The sequence below is a fragment of the Scyliorhinus canicula genome, chromosome 6, assembly GCF_902713615.1.
Source record: "Scyliorhinus canicula chromosome 6, sScyCan1.1, whole genome shotgun sequence".
NCBI classification, from domain to species: Eukaryota; Metazoa; Chordata; class Chondrichthyes; order Carcharhiniformes; family Scyliorhinidae; genus Scyliorhinus; species Scyliorhinus canicula.
In genome coordinates this window covers 172577564-172598452 of record NC_052151.1, presented here as the reverse complement: position 1 = coordinate 172598452, position 20889 = coordinate 172577564, and the positions used below count along the sequence as shown (strand labels likewise).

The 20889-nt window shown below is 44.0% G+C and overlaps 1 protein-coding gene across 1 annotated transcript in view; it reads right to left on the bottom strand.

The window, feature by feature from the left end:
• Nucleotides 1–20889, bottom strand: part of eloal (elongin A, like) — a 178526-nt gene that overhangs the window by 37646 nt on the left and 119991 nt on the right. Inside the window, exons 4-6 of the mRNA XM_038801049.1 lie at nt 19918–20030; nt 10302–11247; nt 1664–1769 (exon numbers count right to left, since the gene is read on the bottom strand). Coding sequence (XP_038656977.1) covers nt 1664–1769; nt 10302–11247; nt 19918–20030 — 1165 coding nt within the window. The remainder of the gene's footprint in view (nt 1–1663; nt 1770–10301; nt 11248–19917; nt 20031–20889) is intronic.

Here is a 20889-nt window from a genome sequence, read left to right as displayed (position 1 = left end):
GGAGCTGGCACAGACTTGACGGGCTGAGTGGCCTCCTTCTGTGCTGCAATAATTCTGTGATTCAGGAGATTATAGTAAACCCAGAAACATGTCCGCTCCTTTGTTGCTTATCCAAATAGAGTTTGAACTCGAAGTTAATTGTCCTTCTGTGGAACTGTAATATTATCCTCGAATTATTACTGCCACCACACCCACTTTCTTTTTCTTTCCCCGTCTTTTCCTGTAACCAGGAATATTTAGCTCCCATTGCTGCCCATGTTTAAGATAGGCCCTCAGTATAGCCATTAGATCAACCCCACAGCAACTTGCACCCGTTAACTAATCAAACCTATTTGTAATACAGCTTACATTCACACCTTCCTAGTCAGTTTTGCCTTTTCTGTTCCATTTACTTCCTGCCTTGTTCATTGCTCCTAATTTTTTTTTCTCCCTTGGGATCACCTACTGTTCATCCCACATCAAAATCAACTTAAACCCTCCCCACAGCACTAAGGGGTTCACTCTTTCCCGATGCTCTGTGCATTACCAAATATGTCATTTAGTTTTTTTTGTTAATGATTCCTCCATTGCTTTAACAAGTATTTTATTATTCTGTACTCTGTATTCTGTACTCTGCGCACTTATATCACCTTTATCTCTAACAGTACTTTTTTCTCATCCCCTCTTTTTCTTTTGGTTATTGCTTCTATTCCAAAGAGCCACCTACCACTGTATTGTTTTTAATTATTTTCTCTGTTCCTATTTATCCTTTCCGTTTGGACTGTAACCATTCAGGTGCAGCCCATCCCAGTGGTACATCCCCTTCCTGTTATAATGCTGGTTGTAGCGTCCAGTGACATGAAACCCGTTCTTCACACTGGCCATGGATTTACTCCTCGAGCTGCTGATCTCCAGGTCAATGAGCATGTGGAATAATTCCCAGTCAACAAATGCCATTTTAAAAAGATCTTAATTCGAATTCCAAGCTCACTGTAACCAGCTGGGCTTTGGCAGGTCATTCACCCTATAAATGCACCCGAGTCACAAACCAGCTTTATCGGGCCAGGCAGCTCCCAGTTGCACTGTACTTTGTTAACACTGCCTACTGTCCTACTTGCAGCTGACCCACATAATTGAAACACTGCGTGTTGAGAAGTTTCTTACTTTTTACCCTGTTATTGCACAGAGCTCCCTAATGTTAATTAGTCACTTCATTCTTACTTTGCAGCCCGAGGTGACCAGTCAGATGATATTATAAAAAAAAGCATTTATATTCAGCATTTACGTTTGGATAATTTTGATCTTTCTCCGAATAAATTCCCAACTGAAATGTCCGTCACCTTCCACGAGTTCGGAGCCTGATGGAAGTATCCAGCAGGATCATTTGAAGTGCATATCAAATAATCAAAAGAAATGAGCGAGATTTTGATCTCTAATCACGAGAAAGCTCAAGATGGAGGCCTGGTGCCTCACTGTAGGGGGAAGTAAAGGCAGTGCTTTGTCCAGTATCACGGAGCTGCTTGTACTCACTCACATGATACCCAGCTAGGAGCATTGGTGGAAGACATCAGTCTTTAAAAGCTAGATAACAGATGCTGGAAAGGTTGCCATGAAAGGAGAACAAGAAAAAAAACGACAGAGAAAGAGAAAATTGCCGACTTAAATGTTTTGCGACGTCACTTACATTTCTTGATGGGAGATGCAGGTGGACTATCAGAAGGCATATCAGTCACATCTGGGAGAAATTTAGGCAATGGGATATCTAACAAAGTATTTATATCAATTTTCCCCTGTAGAATATAAAAGAAACCAAGTAAAATACATTTTGACCGCATTGTTCTTTTGTTAACAGAACAATAAAACTTCTACCGAGAAATTTAGTCAAATGGCGAGCACACACAGAACCATGTATAAAAATTGCCATGGAGCAATTCAGTAAAAGGAGGAAGAAGCAGGTGAATATTCAACTCAGTTACACGGTTGTGGTGAAACAAGTGACATAAATTAACAGCAGCAAGTGTTATGGGCCAGGGTTTAAAGAACACCAAAGTGTATCATAGAGTTCACCTGACCCACAACGTTTAAGAGATTTTGGTTATGAGGAGCATAAGGGCCTACCTTTCAGGTGTTATTCAACAGAGGCCTTAAGCACTTTAAATCAAAAACAAAGTTTATTCTATGAATTCAGTTAACATTTATATAAACACACATAGTAAGCCTACTTATTAACTACAAAGAGAAATACCCCACACAGCTACAATACTATATATATATATATATATATAAATAACCCTTAATAACTTCCCTTTCTGCTGTTTCAACTTGATAACAACATCCAATAAAAGCAGAACAACCCTTTTTACCAAAACAGTAGGTTTGAATTCTTTGCAGAAAACAGTTATCATTTTTAAATTATCAAGTGATCTGGACACCTTTTAACATGCAGAGAGAGGGAGAGAGAGAGAGGGAGAGAGAGAAGAGAAGCCTTCTTTGTCTGAATCCAGCTTCCAACTGTGTAAACCAAAAGTAAAACTCAGTTCCACAGCCAGCTCCCAGCTCAAAATGAAAGTAAAAGCCAGAGCCACAGCCCAGCTCCACCAACATTATGACATCACTGAAGCCATTTGATAAACACACATTTCTTAAAGGGACACTCCCATTACACAAAGGAAAGCTGGTGTACACTGTTATTTAGCATACAAGTTATACCATCCTGAATCCTAGAAATTATAAAACGGAAGGTGGTCAAATCAGCCCATTTTTGTCTGGTGCTAGCTCATCGCCCAAAGTTACAAACTCTAATTCCATTACCCTGCTCTGTTCTATACGTTTCTGGATTTCAAACACTTGCTCAATTCCCTTTTTATATTTTTCTAAACAGCCTTTGATTAGAAAGTAGAATTCTTTACTGTCAGTAAAATTTATGGTTACCTTTCACTCTCTTTCTCCCCAAACAAGGACCACCTCACATTTCTCGACTGCTCACTATGTCACCCAATTATTGTATCTTTTAGGTTTCAATATCATTCCTTGTGGACCGGTGGCCAGGTCATTTACATAAATGGTCAAACAAAAAAAAGAGTATTGTTACAGATTCCTGGCCACATTCAGTAATATGAAACATCAATTCCTCCCTATTGTTGTTTCCCTCCTAAACATTTCTCTGTTCATAGGACTGCATTGATCTGAAATACTGTATTAGAATTTTTAACGCTCCCCTCCTGATGTGGCACCTCATCAAATGACTTCCGTAAATCCATGTATTAATCTTTTGCTTTTGGAAGTGTTCTCAGATTTCATCTTAAAAAAAGAGATACCTCATATGTCACTCTCAAATCATTCGAGGAATTAATCACTCTCCCTGGAACACAGATGCCTCCTTTACACAAAGCTTAAATCAGTTTCTAATTAGGTTTTCTTTCCCAAATTAGTTTTTTTCAACTTCAACTAACACTGCATTTCTCATTTCTATTTCACCAAGTAATATGTATACACCTCTAAGAAGTTATGGAGGTACAGCATATACGGGTACAGTATATATAACTGCAAGTTTGAAGAGTTGCGTTTTTCTATTGACATTGATATTCAAAATGAGCCTCTGGCTTGCACATCATTATGCTGAGTGTCATACTACATTAAGACAGCAGATCCTAATTTGGATCTGTACAGATAATTCATTTGATGTTTTGAAGTCCTAGTCCGCAATAACTAATTTGGATAAGTGTCACTCCCAAATATTTTTCCATCTCTACTCTGGCTATTTTATATATAAAATAATACAAACAACAAAACAGAATAAAACACTAATACACACAAACAACCCCAAAACATAACCTAATCCCTCACAAAACTTAATCCCTCCCCCTTTAGCACAACAGTGACCACAATACACAATAATTGCTGCCACCTCTGGTAAAACTCATCAATTGCACCCCTCATGGTTTACTTGACTTTCTCGAAGAATAGGAACGCCATCGGATCTCCCAACCACACTGAAGCATTGAGTGGAGAAGCAGAGCTCTACCTGAACAGCACTCGACTCTGGGCAATCAGCGAGGCGAAAGAGAGGACATCGGCCCTCCACCCGTCTACAGCTCAGGCGAGTCTGACACCCCAAATATGGCCACTAAAGGACAGGGCTCCAGTTCAACTTTCAGAATCGCCGACATGGTGCCAAAGGAGGAAACCCAAAAACCCACGGGCTTGGGGCAGGACCCAAACACGTGCACATGGTTTGCCAGATTCCCTGAGCAACGCTTGTACTTATCTTCAAGCTAAACAAACGACTGATTCTGGACCTAGTCAGGTGCACCCTAAACACTACTCGAGAGTTGCATTAAACCAAGCATCGTGCACAAGGACGTGGAGTTCACCCTCCGCAGGGCCTCACTCCACACCTAAAATCATCCAGAACGGGCCCTAGTTCCTCCTCCCATCTGGCCTTAACCCCCTCCACCAATCCTCCGATATAATCGGTCCAGAAATACTGGAGCTGCTCCCTTCCTCCGAACCTGCGAGTCAAAGAACCCTCTCTAAAACACAGGTTGGTGGCACCATGGGGAATGTTGGGGAAACATGTTTTGCAAAGTTGAGTATAAATATCTGAATAAGGCAGATTGCGAGAGCTCGAACCTCTCCCCAGTTCCTCCAAACTGGCAAACCAGCCCTCCAGGAACAGATCACCAATTCCCAATTCTCTCCAACGCCTCAACTCCTGCCACCCCCTCCCCCGCGAAAATGGCTTCCAATCTCGCAGGCTCAAACAGATGTTTCACACAAATCAGAGCCAACTGAGCTCACTAAACTGAGCTCCCCTTTGGGCAGCACGGTAGCTCAAGTGGATAGCACTGTGGCTTCACAATGCCAGGGTCCCAGGTTCGATACCCCGCTGGGTCAATGTCTGTGCGGAGTCTGCACATTCTCCCCGTGTCTGCGTGGGTTTCCTCCGGGTGCTCCCGTTTCCTCCCACAGTCCAAAGATGTGCAGGTTAGGTGGATTGGCCATGATAAATTGCTCTTAGTGACCAAAAAAAGGTTAGGAGGGGTTATTGGGTTACGGGGATAGGGTGGAAGTGAGGACTTAAGTGGGTCGGTGCAGACTCGATGGGCCGAATGGCCTCCTTCTGCACTGTATGTTCTATATGCTGTTGAACTTGTCTCCAAGTGGAAACAGCCACTGGATTTGTCGAATACTTTGTCGGTGAGAAAGGGAGCAGACTGTTGCTAATTCCCTCAGACCAGACCCTCTCTACACAACTTTGATTCCATCTGCACCCACGTGGCTCCGGATCACTGCACTCACCCAACAGCTTCTCCGCATTTGCTGCCCAGTAATGAAATATCAGGGTCGGCAGCATCAAGCCCACTGATGTATATCCTTGTGAAGGACTGTCCTTCGAATCCTCGTGGTCTTGCCCATCCATATAAAGGAAGTGACCAACTTTTCAACTCCCGCAAACAAAAATTTAGGGGGAAAGACCGGCAAACACTGGGACAAAAACAAAAATCTTGACAAAATATTAATCTTGACTGGCTGAACCCTGCCCGCCAAGGACAGGAGAAGATCATCCCACCTTTGGAGATGGGCCCTGACTCCGCCTATCAACCTCATTTAGTTCAGTTTACGGAGATGGGCCTAATCTCAGGCTACTTGAACCCCCAGATGCCTAAAGCTGGAATAGGTCTTATATAAAAATTTAGCACCCCCTATATTAACTCTCCTCCCCAGGGGATTAACTGGAAAACAGTCTCAAGTTTAGTTTGTACCCTGAAAAAAGAGCCAAGGCATCTCAGCAGTTCCATTAGATCATCCATGGTGGGGACAGGTCTGTCACATCAAGTATGAGATCATCAATGTACAGGGAGACCCTATACTCCACCTCTCTCCTCGCTATCCCCTTCCACTTACCTGAAGTCTGTTCTAGCTACTTCCATGTCATTTCAGTATGTTTCCCATTCTTTTCTTGTCAATGTTGGCCCCCAAGATGTTAGTGGTTGGGATTTAGCAATGGTAATGCCTATTTTGCATGTCAAGGATAGATGGTTTGATCCTCTCTTCTTGTTGGTGGTCATTCATACCACAAAGATGCCAGGTAATGTTACTTAGCACTGACCAATCCAAGCCTTGGTGCACACAGCCACAGGCTGCTTCCGTATCTGAGGACTTGTGAATGGTGCAATCGTCAGTAAACATCCCACTCTGACCTTGCAATGGAGGAAAGGTAATGTGTGAAGCAGCACAAAATGGCTGCTTGAGATGATTTATCTAATCATCTAATATTACTGCCCAAGGAAAGAAGCCATAGGATCTTCAGGTCTTTGACGTTTCATTCTGTATGCCTCTATTTCATCTTCAGTGGGTTCCTTTATTTCAAAGATGCTGTTGTAGCCTCGTTTACGCTCATCGATTTGTAAAATTTGTTCAACTTGCTTCAAAAGAACTTCTTCAGCAACAAGAGCCTTTTTCAGTTTTTCTTTCTTTGCATCTTCATCTTCACTGTCTGAACTATGACCTCAGGGTTCAAAAATACATAACTCAGGGAAATTACAAGTGTAGGTAGATAGAAAGAAAGACTTGCTATCATGATTTCTGGACAACTAACAGCTCTACAGCGAATGGAGTACAAAATAAAACTGTGGAAGAAGCCTATATTGGATTTCATAACTTTGGGCATAGAGTTTAAAAAAAGAGAGGTAATGACCAATTTGTACAAGGGAAAGATTAGTTCATGGTTACTACATGTACTTTGAGTATCCTTAAAAAAGATGAAATGAAAACCACAATATAGGCTGAGAAGGATAATGTCAGGGATAAGCTATAATTAACCATAGGAAAGATACTGGAACTATTTCTACTTGAGCAGAGAAGGCCCAGAGAAGATTTAAAAATCAGGAAGTGTTTTAACATAGTAATTCTCTACATGGGGAGATGGTGACTTGAGTCATCAATTTAGTGTGCAAGAAGAAATTTGTTCAGAATCACTATAGCAACAAGTGTGTGGTGTGGCTGAGAGTTTTGCAGCTTGCTTTTTTTTATAATGCATTTTCTTCAGGATGTGGGTTTTGCTTGCAAGGCCATTATTTGTTACATATCCCTAACTGCCCCGAGGTGAGGAGACATCTTCTTGAACTTTTAGGAATGTCCATTTTTCAAACATTGTAATTCTTTGTGGTGGTTCAATATAACCAAGTGGTTTGTAAAGAGTGGTCGCTTGGACTGGAGTTGCATGCGGGCCAAGCTGGGTAAAATCTGCAATAAACAGTCCCAGTTGTTGTTTTCATTGACAACGCAACAACTTTTTTTTTATTACTAAATTGGACCAGCTTTTCATTTTCCAATTTCAAAAAACTGAAATCAAATTCTCAATGATCACGATGGCAGTTGAATACATTCAGCTTGATTTACGGTGTTTCATGTGAAACTTTAAAAAAACATACCTTAAAAAAGGTCTGGTACAACAGGAAATCGATATTGCGGCAACTAATAGTCCAGCCACCCAGATAATGCTCTGGGGAAGTGAGTTCAGATCCCACCATGGCAGCTTGTGAAATTTAAATTCAAAGAATAAATCTTAAATACAAACTTAGTTTTACTATCTATTGTCATACAAAACAATCTAGTCTGCTCAATGCATTGCGGGGAAGGCAATCTGTCATCCCTACCCTCTCTGGGATTCGACCCACAGCAATGTGGTTGTCTCTTACCTGGTCTCCGAAATGGCTTAGCAAACCACTCAGAAGGACGATTAGAAAAAAGATGAAAGAATAACTAGAAAAAAAAAAGTTCACCTCAAATGCAATTTAGCAGTTAGGAGAATCCATGTTCTTTATTGCTCTCCAGATAATCTAAATTTAGATCTGAATTAAAGCCTAATGGAACTGTTATGTGTTTTTCCACCCTTGAACATGGTAACCACATTGGAGAAACAGAAGTAGATTGGAGACAGGCCAACATCCAGAACTTCCTCTTAGATCAGATCAAGTCCAGAGTCTCTCTCAGCACTAATTGCCATCTATGTATGTAGATATATTACTTGAATTAATTTGAGCCTTTTTACTTTGTCTAGGAGCCTATTTACAAATGGGCGAAAGTTAAAAAAGTTCAGCATCGTAAAGAGTTGGTCAGAGGGGCTTATGGCGCAATTCAACGGCCACGGTACGCCAGAAAAGTAGTTTGCCACGGCGCAGCACAGCCCATGAACGCTGGGTGACCCCCCTCCCTGGACTGACCCGGCTCGCCATACCTAGCGAGATTCAACACGGTCTTTGCAATATGGGTGCCAGCCTGTCATTCCCAAGGTATCCAGGTGGCTCTGCCAGTGTGCCAGGTTGGCACTAAGAGGCCAAGCTGGCATTTCCTGCGCACGATTGGGCCGGAGGTGCCTGGCGTAGGTGCTAGAGAGGGATATGGGGAACCTGGGGGACCCTCCCATAGTGTGTTTGGGCTGGGGTGGAGGTCGGGGATCGTTTCAGGGGCCTTTTAGATCAGGATGCCTTTTAAAAATGGTGTCCTGATCACTTGCTACACTGGGGAGTTCTGGTGAGCGGAACTCCCCACTGTACAAAATGGGGCTATGTGCCTCAGCCCCATATACAACTCGAGTCACGTTGAATAGCCATGTGTTTCTCGGCACTGCTTGCGCCGGAAAGCACACTCTAAACGCACTCGCTCGGGGACTTTATTCCCCTTTGGAAGAATCACACCCGTAGTTGCCTTCCATAAGACTGTCTCGCTCCAAGTCTTTTTTGTGAGGGCCACGAAGAATCCAGCACGAGTCTTCAGGATACAAAGAAATAACATTTATTTACAATAACATATATATACAACAGCAGCAACTTCCCTTGCAGCTCACTCCTCTCTCTCTCTCTGCTGGTTCCAAACTGGCCAACTCTATTTATGCAGGGAGTCTGCTAATTATTTCTCCGCTCCCCTCACTGGGGCAGATCATACTCCCACAGGATTGTGGGAGTGTCATTAGTCTCCAGCCAATGGTAAGCAGGCAGGTTATAACAGTCTTCAAACATAATTGGCCTCTCTTAAGATACGTAACAGATGAATTAGGACGAATAGGCCACTCAGCCCCTCGAACCTGCTCCGCTGTTCAATAATATCATGGCTGATCTGATTGTAACCTCAACTTCACATTCCTGCCCACCTCTGATAGCTATCAAATCAAGAATTAATCCAGCTTCAAAATATTCAAAGATTCTGCTTCCACTGCCTTTCGAGGAAGAGAGTTCCAAAGACTCATGGCTCTCTGGAATAATCTCCCCTCATCTCGGTCTTAAATGAGCGACCCCTTATTTTCAAATAGTGATTCCTTATTGCAGATTCTCCCACAAGAGAAAACAAGCTCGTCCGATCTACCTGGTCAAGATCTTAAAGGTTTCGGTCAAATTTTCTCTTACTTGTGGATACAAGCCTAACTTGTCCAACATTTCCTCATATGACAACACTCCCATTCCTGATATCAGTCTAGTAAACCATCCCAGAATAGCTTCCAAAGCATTCGATGCAGAAATTCTAATCCATGCCTTTGGCACCCGAACGCGGATTTCTCCAGCAATTCCATCGCCGAAATCCTCAATTCTATTCCATAAATTATAATGGATTCAGAACGTTGCTGCTCATTACATTACGTGTCTAAAGCTCCACACTTCTGCTATCTGGCTCTTGCCATGCTCTGCATTGTCCCCATGTCAAATACAACAACTTTGATTTTTACAACACATTTAACATCACATTACACCCCAAGGCACCTCACAAGAGAATTCTGAAGCAAAATTTGATACTAAGCCACTTAAGAAGATATTAGGAAAGAAGGCAAAAGCTTGGCTCCAAGGTCAGTTTCTAAAAGAAGGAAAAAAGCGAGATCAAGGGGTTTTGGGAGTGAATTCCAGAGCATGGAGCAAAGGCAGCTGAAGGCACAGCCTTTGATACTGGTTCAATTAAAATCAGGGATAGTCAAGGTGCCAGAATTGGATTTAAAAATTTTTGATCTTAGCTTTAAATGCCTCCAAGGTCACACCTCATCCAACCACTGACTTTCGGCCCCAAACGCAAGCAGGGAAAACAGATGTGAAACACTGATGGATATTTAGCCATCCAGCATTCGAAACACAAACAGAAACCTTGCTAGATAAGTTCACATCTGCGCATGCTCTTTTGATACTGGTCTACTTGTGATCAGTGTCATCTCTATACAATTGATGATCATGCTTTCATGCCTCTATTCTCTAGTGTTTCTTTCTTAAATCCCTCAATGTTGATTCCTTCCTTTCTCCTCCAAAACCTTTGGCTTACAATTTACTTTAAAAAGATACCTTTTTAGGTGTGGCAAGCCAAATATCTTCCTCATGTTGCGGTCTTCGGTCTGTATTTTTCCTTCTGTTGCTTCCCTTACTGTGAGATCCGGCATTCTCTTTTTTTATTGTGCTCAACTTAGAATCCGTGTGTTTTCCCGGAATAGACAAATTCTTATTTGTGTGGATTCGTTTTGCTTTTCTTTTTGGTTCCTCATAGTTTAGATACGATTCAAATGTCATAGTTGGTTTTTCAAACTCTTCCTTTTCGAATTCAGATACATCTTCCACTTTACAGGCTTTAATGCTCTCTTTTGCCATACAAGGCATGTCCTGCGATTTGTCTGCTCCACTCCTTTCTTTGTCTTTTGAAGACCATTTCTGCATCTTGCTCGATAATTTCGAATTTTCTGTTTCATCCGTGGATTTTCTTTTATTCTTTTTCCCATTCTCACCAGTGCCCTTTTCCAAAAGACAATTTTCCTGACTCATAACAGAGGATGTAGCAGGGTTTTCCAGTGAAGAATCCTTCTTGTGCCGGTTTTTATTTGACCTTTTGACTTTAAGGCCACTTGTAGGCTTTTCACCTTTTCCAGAAAAGTCATTTTGGTCCTTATCTGATGGTTTCGATTGGTTACTTTTCTGAACATTTTTAGGCAATTGTTCATCATGCAGAGATATGTTTTTTGATGCACAATTACTGTATTTTTCTCTCTCCCCCAATGAAGGTTTCTGCTTACCAGTCTTTAACTGATTGGAATTGTTCTTAGACGGTTGTTGATTAGACATAGCCCCCTCTCTTTTCTGTGGACTTTCTCCCTCATTGCATTTTGCAGGCTTATTCACATCAGTCACGTGCAAAGTCTCTTCATGACTGGAGAGCCCAGACGATTTGTCCGTGTTTTCCTTTTTCCCAAAATGGCCATAGTCATTATTCCTCATCCTTTCATTTTGTTCACTGTTATTCCTTAAAGAAAAAAAATGACATTCCAATAAAATTAAGGATCAATTGAAAAGAGAAAAACCTCACAAAAATAACCTCATGACAAGAATATGTTCACAGTATATCATCTTAACAGTCCTTTGTGCAGTGAAGGGTGGTGAACATGTAAAATATACATTAAAATATCATATGCAAAAATACGAGTAAAATGAAGTCTCTGAATGCATAATTCACTGTCTCCATTTCCATAAAGTTAGTTATTGCTCTACCATAGCGAAGGTATAGTGTAAACAATCTGAATCAAAAACTATGTACTTACATAGCATTGCCTCACACTTCAAATAGAACCAGAGGAACAGCTCTTCTGGTAAGTACATCTTAAAATAATAAAGTAGAGCTAGGAACAGGGTGGTGCAAATAGGAGTTTAAATTCAACTGTCAACTGTGCAAATACCAAATTAAAATATGTTTGGGTTGGTTCAAACTAGCTTCTGGCAATTCTCTTTTTTTTTTAACTGACAAAAATTCCGTAACGCATTAGCATTAGTTAAGGATAATCAGTGCACAGAGGAGTCCTCTCTCAAACACCATCGGATTACACTATATTCACCGTGGCAGCGTTTCCTGCCAACACCGGATGTCAAAAGTAGATTTCTTTCTATTTTGCCTTTAACCTTTCTCACCTCAAGACTCGTGTTTGGGTCACAACTGCCCAGACACTGCTACTCATCCAGGGCTGCACAGCTTGAACATTCTCAGGGCATGAGGCAAGCTGTTCGATTTGGCTAACTATCACGACTGAGCCCAATTCTATCAGCCCATCACCCTGACGAGATGTACAGGCTCTGGATAATTATTAAAAGCTGAAATCCCGATTCATATTTCCACTCCCTTGCCCAGGGATGTTGAGGCCACATTCATTCCTATCTAATATTGCGCCAATTTAATTCCAAATTGCAGCAGCTTTCTGTCGGTCAGCCTAAGATCGAGATGTCAACTTGCCCTGTATGCTTCAGAGGCACACGGTTTAGCTATTGCATGGAAAACCAGATCCTTGAAAACATCTGCTTCAGAATTCGAGGACGATGAAGCTGATACAAGTTACACTGGGAAAAAGTAAACCCTTTTCCCATCTCAAGTACTCCCAAGGTCGGATAACAGTTACATGCAGAGAAACATTCCGTGAGCTCTGATTCAACAATGTTCCAACAAACAACACGAGAGTAGCTCAGACTGCACAAGCATGACGTTTTACCTTTTCAGTCCCAAAATGTTACACAATTTGACATTATACTGCCATTCACATTGGGAAGTGGCTTAAGTGCAGACTTAATTCGCACACAAGATTCAAAGCAAAGGGAGAAGAATTTCAAATAATTTTCAGAAGTGAAAAGACAATGCGCGGGATTCTGCCTCCAGCGACGCTGGAATGGCGTTACTCAATCGGGCGGAGAATAGCACGCGAGCCGAAAATAGTGGCCAGCGCCATGATGTAATGTCGCCTGGTGCCTTGACAGCGGCATCAACGCATTCTACTCCACACATACAGTAACCGCCGCTGGCATATCATTAACAGACCTGACTCGGTATTATCCAGGGCTCCAGCAATGCTCCTCCTACAGCAGCAGGAGTTACCGACGACTTGGTTCACTTATGATTTAAAAAATTGGGAAACGGGCGCCGTGGCTGCTGAGGGAGTTCCCCCACCTACACCCCACGGGGACTGGAGTGTCCAGGCACGGACTGCCATTGCAGCGGCCTACAAGGCAGCCACCTTGCTGCACACCGCACTGACATGCGGGGGCAAGGGCTGTAATGCAGGCCAGGGCCACAATGCACCTGCTGGACATGGAGGATATGCACCGTGCTAGCATGTCTGTGTTTCACCCTGTGCAGAAAATGGACTAATTCAACCAGCAATGGTGGCCTTCCTCCTGGTCGCCATAGCCCCGGGGGATGCACTGTATGAATAGGAGCTGCTCCGGGAGGACCCTGCCACAGTTGAGCTTGCCCCCAAAAGAAACAGGAGCCAGCCGGTGAGGGTCGAGAGCTGGCCATTAACAGGTCAAGGAGGAGGTGGGAGGAAGGCGCTATATTAAGCCTTGTGTGTACTGGAGTGCCCATCATTTTGAGGACCCGCCAGACCGGGTTTGCAGTCGAATACTTTGACTGAGTAGGGGACGCCATACAGCATAATCTGCCAGATCATGGCGCACCTGGCACCATGCAGGTATGGGGAAGGACACATGCACCTGGCGGCAGTCAAGGTGGCGGTCGCCCTGATTTTTAATGCCAAAGGGTTTTCCAGGAACTCAGTGGGGACCTGTCCAGAATCTCACATACCCCACGGCACAGGTGCATCCACGCTGTCATGGAGGCTCTATAGGCCACAGTATATCAAATTCCATGTGGACCGAACCCACCAGGAAGCCTGGGCAACAGAGTTTGCTGCCATTGCCAGGATGCCCCAGATCTAGGGGGTTATCGGCCCACGATGGGGGAAGTCCCAGGCACTAGGGTGGTACACATGTACACACACACGTATGCATGCACGCACAGACACACACACACAGACAGACACACATAGACACACACACACAGACAGAGACACACACACAGACAGAGACACACACAGGGGCTGGTTTAGCTCACTCAGCTAAATCACTGGTTTTTAAAGCAGGCCAGCAGCACGGTTCGATTCCCGTACCAGCCTCCCCGGACAGGCGCCGGAATGTGGCGACTAGGGGCTTTTCACAGTAACTTCATTGAAGCCTACTCGTGACAATAAGCAATTTTCATTTTCATTACACAGACAGAGACACACACACAGACAGAGACACACACACAGACAGAGACACACACACAGACAGAGACACACACACAGACAGAGACACACACACAGACAGAGACACACACACAGACAGAGACACACACACAGACAGAGACACACTGTGGTGAATAAGATTCACACGGTATTATAAGTTACCAATGTCACTCTGTTCCAAGTATATATATGTATCAATATTGTAAGTGCAGTTGCACTACCTGACCACCAAGGGGAGTAGCTCTGGGAGTACTCGAGAGTTTGTACTGGGCTCCCCCCTTGGCTCCGCCCAGAACTCCTCTCCCTGGAGCTGCTGTATAAAGATCCGTGCCACAGAGTCAGCCAGCCAGTTCACCGAAAGTTCAACGGCTAACAGGCTGGCTCTGTTGTAATTATATTAAAACCGCTATTCTAATCCTACAAGCACCTGTCCGTAGAATTGATGGTTCCATCACACACAGACAGACAGAGACACACACACGCACACACAGACAGACAGAGACACACACACGCACACACAGACAGACAGAGACACACACACGCACACACAGACAGACAGAGACACACACACACACACGCAGACAGACAGAGAAACACACACACACACTCAGACAGACAGAGACACACACACACGCAGACAGACAGAGACACACACACACGCAGACAGACAGAGACACACACACGCAGACAGACAGAGACACACACACGCAGACAGACAGAGACACACACACACGCAGACAGACAGAGACACACACACACGCAGACAGAGACACACACACACACACACGCAGACAGACAGAGACACACACACACACACACGCAGACAGACAGAGACACACACGCAGACAGACAGAGACACACACACACACACGCAGACAGACAGAGACACACACACACACACGCAGACAGACAGAGACACACACACACACACACGCAGACAGACAGAGACACACACACACACGCAGACAGACAGAGACACACACACACACACGCAGACAGACAGAGACACACACACACGCAGACAGACAGACACACACACACGCAGACAGAGAGACACACACACGCAGACAGAGAGACACACACACGCAGACAGAGAGACACACACACGCAGACAGAGAGACACACACACGCAGACAGAGAGACACACACACGCAGACAGAGAGACACACACACGCAGACAGAGAGACACACACACGCAGACAGAGAGACACACACACGCAGACAGAGAGACACACACACGCAGACAGAGAGACACACACACGCAGACAGAGAGACACACACACGCAGACAGAGAGACACACACACGCAGACAGAGAGACACACACACGCAGACAGAGACTCACACACGCAGACAGAGACTCACACGCAGACAGAGACTCACACGCAGACAGAGACTCACACGCAGACAGAGACTCACACCCAGGCAGACTCACACCCAGGCAGACTCACACCCAGGCAGATTCACACCCAGGCAGATTCACACCCAGGCAGATTCACACACAGGCAGATTCACACACAGGCAGATTCACACACAGGCAGATTCACACACAGGCAGATTCACACACAGGCAGATTCACACACAGGCAGATTCACACACAGGCAGATTCACACACAGGCAGATTCACACACAGGCAGATTCACACACAGGCAGATTCACACACAGGTAGATTCACACACAGGCAGATTCACACACAGGCAGATTCACACACAGGCAGATTCACACACAGGCAGATTCACACACAGGCAGATTCACACACAGAAACACACACACACGCACACACACAGCGAGACACACACACAAAGACGGCCTGAGACGGACAGACAGAGACGGTCAGAGACGCAGTGCTGCTTACTCACCCTGACCGCCTGGAGGTGCTTGTGCAGTTTTTTGCAGCATTGCTGTCCGGTCGTGAGTGTGGTGGGCACACGCGCTCACTTCCTCTGCCACCTGCGCCATGGCCCGGAGTATGGCAGTGGGTGGCAGCTGTAATGATATGTGTGTTGACTGGGATGTAAAGAGTTAACAAGTTAATGATGATACTTCTTGCCTCTGGAGGGAACCACAGAACAGTCATTTATATCTATCATGTGATTTAAGGGATTCTGAGAGTCACGAGTTATGCGAGAGCTGGATAAGATAGTGAGGCATGAGAGAGAGAGCAATTGTACCTGAGAAAATCTGCGAGTTAGAGATAGCACAGTTTAATAGAGAAACCTTCTGCTTTAGGAATGTGATGGAATCTTAGTCAGTAGTGTAATAAATTTATAGCTCTGTTCGTAAACAAAGCTTTGTGTTCTTTATTCAACACTACGCATCCGAGCCATCCTGGTAAAGCAAAATAGAGAACACAACAGCAGCCTTCTTCCCACTCCGGAGAACAGGGTAGCCCGCCTCTCCTCCACAGTGTCCAGCAAGGACTCCAGCTCTGCGACTGCAAACCGGGCTGCCACTCCCTGTGCTGCCATCTTGTTTGCTGGGATGGTGTGTGGGGGGAATTGAGTGCTAATATGCAGCTGCAGCTCATCAGCCTCTCGAGTGGCAATCCCAAGTCCGGCGAATCTGACACCGTTTTTCATTGGAATCGATCGAGTTCCACATGCCGTTGCTGCTAGCCCATTAACGGATCATGAATTGCTCTGGGACTAGCACCAATTTAGTTGTCTTAGAAGTCCACCGATTCAGTCCCAGCATCAACACTTTGTTTCTGAAACAGTGAATGCCGCCCAATATGCTTACCACCATACTACAAACATTCTTTGTTTCAAAACATCAAATAATTAGTTCCTCAGTTTCCACAGCACATATCTGTCCACATGTTTATATGACCCATCCTCACTAATTTAGGCAGTTATAGAACATAGAACAGTACAGCACAGAACAGGCCCTTCGGCCCTCAATGTTGTGCCGAGCCATGATCACCCTACTCAAACCCACGTATCCACCCTATACCCGTAACCCAACAACCCCCCCTTAACCTTACTTTTATTAGGACACTACGGGCAATTTAGCATGGCCAATCCACCTAACCCGCACATCTTTGGACTGTGGGAGGAAACCGGAGCACCCGGAGGAAACCCACGCACACAGGGGGAGGATGTGCAGACTCCACACAGACAGTGACCCAGCCGGGATTCGAACCTGGGACCCTGGAGCTGTGAAGCATTTATGCTAACCACCATGCTACCCTGCTGCCCATTATATGCGAGAAGTATTGGTAAACGATGGACCCCTACATTTCCAGAAATATAATCAAAAATTATATTGAGAGTTGTTGAAGCTGCATTCACCCAGGGAAGGGGAAAGTGGGCAACATGGCAGCACAGCGGGTAGCACGGTTGCTTCACAGCTCCAGGGTCCCAGGTTCGATTCCTGGCTTGGGTCACCGTCTTGCCAAGTGGGTGGGTTTCCTCCCAAATGTCCCGAAAGATGAGCTGTTAGGTAATTTGGACATTCTGAATTCTCCCTCTATGTACCCGAACAGGCGCCGGAATGTGGCGACTAGGGGCCTTTCACAGAAACTTCATTGCTGTGTTAATGTCAGCCTACTTGTGACAATAAAGAATAATATTATTTAAATTGAACCATTCTATCCAGTACTTCTGATGCCAACCATGAAGGCATTGATTCACAGATCTTCACTGCAAATATCTCTTTTAAAACGATGCTGAGACACCGCAACACCTTTCGCAGACGTTATTTGGACACCAATGGGCAGCAAAAAAATAGGAGACTTAATTAAGTGTTGTTACAATCCCAGCTGTGTTATAACTGGACAGGCAGATCCCAGAATGAAACCATGGCCAAAAGACCGTAACTTTCTACTTTTGTCTTTATAAAACATAAAGGAACAGAGTCTTAGGACTCCTAATTCATTTCAACACGAAAAAAATATTTATTAAGCATGTAAAAATTGGATTATAATACAATACTTTTTTGCTCGCCCTTGGCTTAACAATTATGCACAGGTTTTAGGATTGACATGGTGTTAAATCAGACTACTTTTAAGTAAACAAGATTACTGTGTTCAAGTACAAGCACTCTGCTCTGAACCCAACTTAAGCATTGGTGAATTTTGGCTAGTTTCCAAACTCCGTGTTTTAAAATCTTCTCATCTCATAATACTGCATTCCCTTAGCGGTTTGGATTCGGAAATCTAGAAATGACACTTAAACCAAAGCTTATGCTCCACTTTAAACAAAAAATCTAGTCCGGGATTTCACAGCAATCCCTTTAGGATGTCTTTGCTTTAACTCTCATAGTATAGTAAAATTACATTTAATCTATCTCTGAAGTCAGCTGTCCCACTTTAAATATGATCACTGCAATTGTCTCTAACTCAGAAGACATTGTTTACTCTTTCTTGAATTCTAACAATACCTTGGTCTCTGTTCTCTTAACTCCAGTCGTCTTGAAACGTTTTCTGTCCCAATTCCTTGGTTATCTGGACTGTAACTTGTAATTTAGGAAGCGTGGCTCTTTGAAACTACTGCCCTGTCCAGTCTTTCTTCCAGCAGAATGAAGATGTTCACTCCGGGATCCTGTCTCCAACTGCCCACAAATTCAGTGAAAACTAAAAAACTTAAAATCTATGTGATGGCACAATGGCTAGCCCTGGTGTCTCAGTGCTAGGGACCCTGGTTCAATTCCAACCTTGAGCGACTGTGAAGCTTGCACATTCTCCCCGTGGCTGTGTGGGTTTACTCTGGGTGTGCCGGTTTCCCTCCCTAAAGATGTGGAGGTTAGGTGGACAGGCCATGCTAAATTGCCCCTTAGTGTCCAAAAGGTTAGGCTAGGTTATGGGGTTACAGCAATAGGGTGGGGGACTATGCTCAGGTAGGGAGCTCTTTCAAAGGGTTGGTGCAGACTTGAGGGGCCGAATGTCCTCCTTCTGCACTTTAGGGATTCTATGATTCTCTACCTTACAGGGTCCCAGTTGCTAAGCAACCCCCACATGCTTATGCCCTTTCTAGCACAATTTTTTTTAAAACTGTTGAAACTGAGTCAACCCCCACACATAGAAACACCTTTCTCCAGCATGAATCTAATTATAGGCTTTACCCTCCCAGGCACAAAAACATTATACGCACTTCAAAATATACCTTAATTATAAATCCCTTAAAAACTACCTTTTATCCTAACACTTCCAAAATATTAATGAACAGACTTATAAACCCAATAGTATTTAACACATGTGTTTTGACAGTTGAATTCATCCCAATCCTGACAGAGACACCAAAAGAACCTTACCTTGAAGGACCAAGATATAGCAATTGGTACAGTGGCACCAGCCTTAAACATCTGCCAAAGAGCAGAGGAGCACATGGCCTAATTGTGCTGTGCCATCAGACTCTCCTGGGCTGAAGAAATAAATGGCCAGAAAATTGTTCGTTCTAAATGGTCCACTGTCATCCAGGGTCAATTACCATAACCTAGTCACGGTTTGGAGGCATCGTGAAAATGGCTTACATCAATTCTGTTGGAGCCTAACAGAAAAGCCCAAGAATTGCACCCATCCAAGAGCTGCAACCAACCCCCACACCCCACTTCCCCTCCCAACCCCCACCCCTTTCCTTTGGATCCCCGAGGGTCAGTGTCTTAGGTCAAATTCCTGGCGCAATCAGGTTCTGCCCATATTCTTAACCCAGTCCTGGCAGAAACCAAAACCCCCTCTGGCCCACAAGGATTTCAGAGCCTAGGTTTTTGCATTCAGACATTTTCACAATCACTTTACACCTATGTGCAAATGGTTTGGAATTCATGTGGTAGAAGCAACCAACTTGGTAACACATCACAGAGCACAAGAATTTGCATTTGTATTGCATGTGCGTCAATTTCAGACCCCTTCTATAAATTCTATTTGAGAGCCTACCTGGAGGTTTCCTCAGGAATTAATTTTTTCCACCGGCACACCAACTCTTTGGCAAGGCGACCAACCACCCCATTTTTCCTGAATCCATTTACTGTTTTTCCGATTCCGGTTTCCTACAATAATCACCAAAAACAAAGTCATTTGGGAAAACTTGAAAATCTTCAGCAAAGGATGGGTAAACCGTTTATTCAGGATTCAAGAATTTTACAAATTTAAAGTAGTGGCCATGTAATAAAAACATGGTCTTGTCTAGAACCAGGCTAACCGTTTAAGTATGAGAGGCTTCCCTATTAAGATGGAGGTGAAGAGAATTTATTTTCTTTCAGAGTCGTTAGCAGCTACAATTCTCATTCCCAGAGAGACTAGTGGTGGCTGGGTCATTTAATTTATTCAAGACAGAGTCAGACAGATTTTTGATAGATAAGGGAGTCCAGGGTTAAGGCAGACAGGCAGGAAAGTGGAGCTCCGAGACCACTACCAGATCAGCCATGATCTTACTGACCAGTGGTGCAATAAGCTGAAAGGCCAATCCTTCTTCCAAGGCCTGTATATGTCTATGTTTCAAATAGATATGCAGCTTTAAAGAGATACAATGGCGTACAGGCATTAACCATTCCCTGTAGCAAAATATTCCATATTTATTGTGTAAAAAAAAAACTTTATCCTGACCGATAATTTTAAATTACCACTGTGGCTCCTTACAGGTCATGATGGACTAGGCAGAGTACAGTGATAAGAGCAGACAAATTTGAGGAGTACCTCCTTAAAGCCTTCGTAGTTGACAGTCAAAGGCTTTCACAAGGTCGGATTAGGTGACATAGAGAGATTGGTGCTATTCCTTGTGTTTTTCTTGATTTTGCCACGCAATGAATATCATGCTTGTGCTGGCTCTCAATGGGTGAAAATGGACAGCGACTCGAGGAGTTTCTCAGTCACTGGGAGGAGGATTCTGAGGAGGACCCTTGCAATGAT